The sequence below is a fragment of a genome, unplaced genomic scaffold (genome assembly GCF_019419815.1).
Source record: "Pyrus x bretschneideri cultivar Hongxiangsu unplaced genomic scaffold, Pyrus_bretschneideri_v1 Contig34, whole genome shotgun sequence".
Taxonomy (NCBI): domain Eukaryota; kingdom Viridiplantae; phylum Streptophyta; class Magnoliopsida; order Rosales; family Rosaceae; genus Pyrus; species Pyrus x bretschneideri.
Window position 1 is genome coordinate 119632 of NW_025999657.1, and position 4536 is coordinate 124167.

At 35.8% G+C, this 4536-nt stretch overlaps 1 protein-coding gene across 1 annotated transcript; it reads left to right on the forward strand.

Annotated features, from left to right (window-relative positions):
- Positions 1-1993: 1993 nt before the first annotated feature.
- Positions 1994-3587, forward strand: LOC125480598 (AT-hook motif nuclear-localized protein 23-like). The gene has a single exon (XM_048591605.1). It carries the CDS (start codon positions 2319-2321, stop codon positions 3198-3200), a length of 882 nt encoding a protein of 293 aa, XP_048447562.1. The 5' UTR covers positions 1994-2318; the 3' UTR covers positions 3201-3587.
- Positions 3588-4536: the final 949 nt, after the last annotated feature.

The window sequence follows — 4536 nt, forward strand, 5'->3', positions numbered from 1 at the left end:
CAAAAGGTATATTCTCCCCAAATTATATAATTTTTTTCATTAATATGTGTATTTGGAGTTAGTTTTGAGTTTGGTGTGGGGTTTGAGGTCGAGTATAAGATGAGGAGTGGAGTTTGGGATTGGATTTGGGGTATACCAATTTTAGGGGAGATTATGCCAATTTTTTGTTATTTTTCTGTTATTTGACCATTTTTTTTTTTTTTGTAGGGAATCGTCGAGACTTTGACGGCTAAAGTTGAGGATTGGGACGCTATTGAAACATATCCCTCGCCACTACCACCACAATAGACTTGTATTAGGATTTTATTATTGTACTTTATTAATTTATGTGTACATTTTGAATATATTATATATATTGGATAATTTGATCACTAGTTTTCATATGTAATTTTATTTTATGTCAATTTAAATTAAAGTAATTAAAAAAATAAAATCATACAATTAAATTAAATTTAAAAAGTAAAAATTCGAAAAATCTTGTGCTACCAAATATTTCATAAACAATTAATATAAGAGAAATAATAAAACAAAAAGTCAAAAACCTTGCGCGACAAGATATTTCATCGCGCAAAATATTAAATTAATTTATTTTAATTAAAAAAATTTAAAAACAAAAATTTTTAATTTAAAATATTTCGTCGCGCAAAGCTTTGTGCGATATTAATCTTCGTCGTACAAAGCTACTTTGCGCAAAGAAGATTAATTTTCATGGCACAAACTCTATCGTCACAAGCTTTGCAAGACAAATTATGTGCGACCAAACTTTCATCGCACAGGTTTTGCGTGACGAAATTGTACTGTACACAACAAACTTATTTCGTCGCACAAAGTGTTTTTTTTTTGGTAGTGTCAAATCCCTCATATATAACATATTGTAGTTCATTCCTTCAGAACTTAACCTCAATTTCTTGGGACTTAAAAATTTCTCACCCAAACACAGTTTGACGTTATACTTTAAGTCTAAACCCTATAATCCTACTATTGCGAAAATAAGCTTCGTATATATAATGGAGAAATGTCTGAGTTCAAGTCATATAACTAATTCTCTTACATATGAGTTTTGGGTTTAATTTATATTTGTGCATATATGATTGAAATTGTAAATTTATGGGTAATTGCCTACACAATTAGTTCATATGTACCATAAGTAAATGATCAGAAACTACTCATTATTTCATATCCTATTTTGATTGTTGTTGTGTGTTAATTGTGTTAACAAGTCGCTACCACTACCATATTACTGGCTTAACTAAAATCTCCCACCTCCAAATAATGTTAGTTAAAAAAACAAAAAACCTTTGTTAACAAGGTCCTTGTGTCCAAAAAAAAAAAAAAATAAAAACTACATATATGGTTTTAGGCTCTGTTGCTCAATAAATAAAAAATGTTTTATGATCCTATTCAAACCCTAAACCCTAAATTAACGTATATTGTAAAAATTATAAAATCTAAACTCAAATAAAAAAAAGTGAGACCAATGATGACACTTAGGGCTGGTTTGGTATTGCTGTACTTTGAAAAAAAAAAACAGGTTCTGCTGTGCTATGAGAGCAGCTTCACGTTTTCAGTTTTTTTTTTTCGCCCAAAACAGTGAAAATAAATTGTTTTTAAGTGTTTACCAAACACCTTTTTGAGTTCAGTTTTTTGTTATATCCACTTTTTATAAAAGTACCTCAATACTAAACTAGTACTTAATTAGTAATAGGATTTAGTAGTTTTTCACTCCGCTTGTAAGTGAAAGTTAGGTTGCATTCTCGTACAAGGCAGATTCAAAAGTAAAATATTATAACTGACTCATTGTGTAATTTAGTACAAATCTCTTATCTCTTATATTAATATATCGTATTCAAAATGAATAAGATCATAATTCCTTTCTATAATTTTTTTGAAGATAGCGTCTACTCCACTCTCTAAGGTTGAGAGTCATAATTGCAACAATACCCCTCTTCCTCACAATAAGAAATCAATATTTTAGTAGTATATTTAAGCTTTTGGTCGCCCCCAACCCCACACAGCACCTTTCATCCATCCTCTTCTTCCCCTTCCCTTTCTCTGCACTCGATCTTCCTAGTTGCTGTTGTCGTTGTGTTTATTTTCTTTAAAAACATCGAGTGCCGGAGCACACCCTAGCTATCCTCTCCATATATCCCTTCTTGTTTCCGTTCTTATTTTAAAATTTTCCCACTTTCATAAAATAAACAAAAGCAGAAAAACCACAAACAGTTTTTAATTTGCTTCCCAGTTTCATAAATTAATTTTATATAAAAAATATTTTTAATATTTTCTTCCTTGTTTTCTGTTTTTCTTTTGATGTGCCCATGGCCGGTTTGGATTTAGGCTCAGTTCCTCGCTACGTTCACCAGCTTCACAGGCAAGACTTGCACCTCCAACAACAACAACAACAACAACAACAGCAAACCGATTCTGAAGACGATGCGGTAGTCAAAAGGTCAACGGGCCAGTTCTCAGGAGATGACCATCATCAGGGTGGCCTCGACCTCGGAGGCATCAACGGCGGGTCAGGAGACATCGTGGCTCGTCGTCCTCGAGGCCGTCCACCTGGATCCAAAAACAAGCCAAAACCACCAGTCATCATCACAAGAGAGAGTGCAAACACTCTCAGAGCACATATTCTGGAGGTAGGCAACGGCTGCGACGTCTTTGACTGCGTCGCCACGTATGCTAGGCGCCGCCAGCGTGGGATCTGTATTTTGAGCGGAAGTGGCACCGTCACTAATGTGACCTTGCGGCAGCCGGCCGCAGCAGGGGCCGTAGTAACACTTCATGGACGGTTTGAGATTTTATCCCTTTCAGGGTCATTTTTACCACCTCCTGCCCCACCCGGGGCCACAAGCTTGACCATATTCTTGGCCGGCGGGCAGGGGCAGGTTGTCGGGGGCAGCGTTGTCGGGGAGTTGACCGCGGCAGGGCCCGTTATTGTGATCGCCTCATCCTTTACTAATGTTGCTTATGAGAGGCTGCCTTTGGATGAAGAGGAACAGTTGCAAGTACAGGTCCCACAGGGATCCGGGGGAAGTGGCGGCGGCGGCGGTGGTGGTAGTGTTGGAAACAACCCTTTTCCTGACCCGTCCTCGGGGCTTCCATTCTTCAATTTGCCATTGAATATGCAGAATGTTCAGTTGCCAATCGATGGGTGGGCTGGAAATGGAAATAACTCAGGGGGTCGTCCACCATTCTGATTTTCTGTGGGATCATCATCGATGTTGACTTTTAGAACCTTAATCAATTTAGATTCGAAGCTGCTTCTGCGTGCGTTGTGGGAGGTTAAGTGCATACTGGATGAGATGAGCTTTGTTGGAGATAAAGGTTAGCAAATTTCATGGACTAGGTATCATCGTTAACATCACGCCCATGTTTTGCAACTTAATTTGGTCTTGTTGGTTCTACCTAGTACCACTTCTCATGTTTAATTTTTATTTATTTTTCTTTTCTGAACCCCTTTGTTGTTTTTGTTCTTCGTCTTGTTCCTCCTCTTCTTTTCCTTATGTCTTTTGTTTCAATGGATTTTCGATCGGTCTCTTGGATTCATGGAAATAGTCTTCTGAGTTTATCATGATTATGGAATACACTACTCTTTACTTTTTTCTTTAAATATATGGATTGGTTTGAGGTTTCAGCTTTAAACAGCTAGCTACCTAGCAATTATTTTACTACGTTCATAAAGTAGCAGAAGTCCCTGAAATTTAGGGGGTTCGTAATGGATCCACCAGATTTTTCACTTACCCTTTCTTTAATTTATGCTTGTTTTAGAATGATTTTCTTTGGAGCATACACACACACACACACACACACACACACATATATAACTACATTGTAAGACTGTCTGAAGTAAATCTTGTAGGATCTGTGACTTGGGTTTGTGTTTTCTTGCATTGTTTTCATGAAACATTAATGATATATAAATAAGAAACACCATGACAAATTAGTAAGTAAAAACGAAAACTAGAATGCCCGTTGAGAAAACCCTTGGTCCTTTTTTCTTTGTTTATTAACTTAACTCAACGGTGACTTCTCATTGGATTTATATGTGCTGGTGTCTACATGCTCAACATAAGTTACATTACCAATGGTCATTGCCCTAACTTCCTTGATTAACTTTGTTAATTCGGCATTTTAGAAGATCGCTCTCATCTCTACAAATTTGTAGAAAATATAAAACCTAATTAACCAAGTTAAACTCCTGATTAATTATTAAATTATTTCTTTAATTATATACTTGGGGTGAGATACTTTCAAATCTTAAAGGATTGAGGCCAAATTAGCAAGGAAATGAACATAAAATGTAAGATGAGAGAGATTAAAAAACACCATATGACCATTACAAAGACATGCATAAAGGAATTTGCAAAGAAAGTCATTTACAAATCCTTTTTACACGTTTTTGTAATGCTCATATGCGATTTTGGTAATATAATCACTCCTATCTAACATTTTTTATAATCCATTCCAGTAATCTGGTTTCAATTCCTTGGTACTTGAAAATCCTTAACCTAGACATAGCCTTAAGAAGTTTGT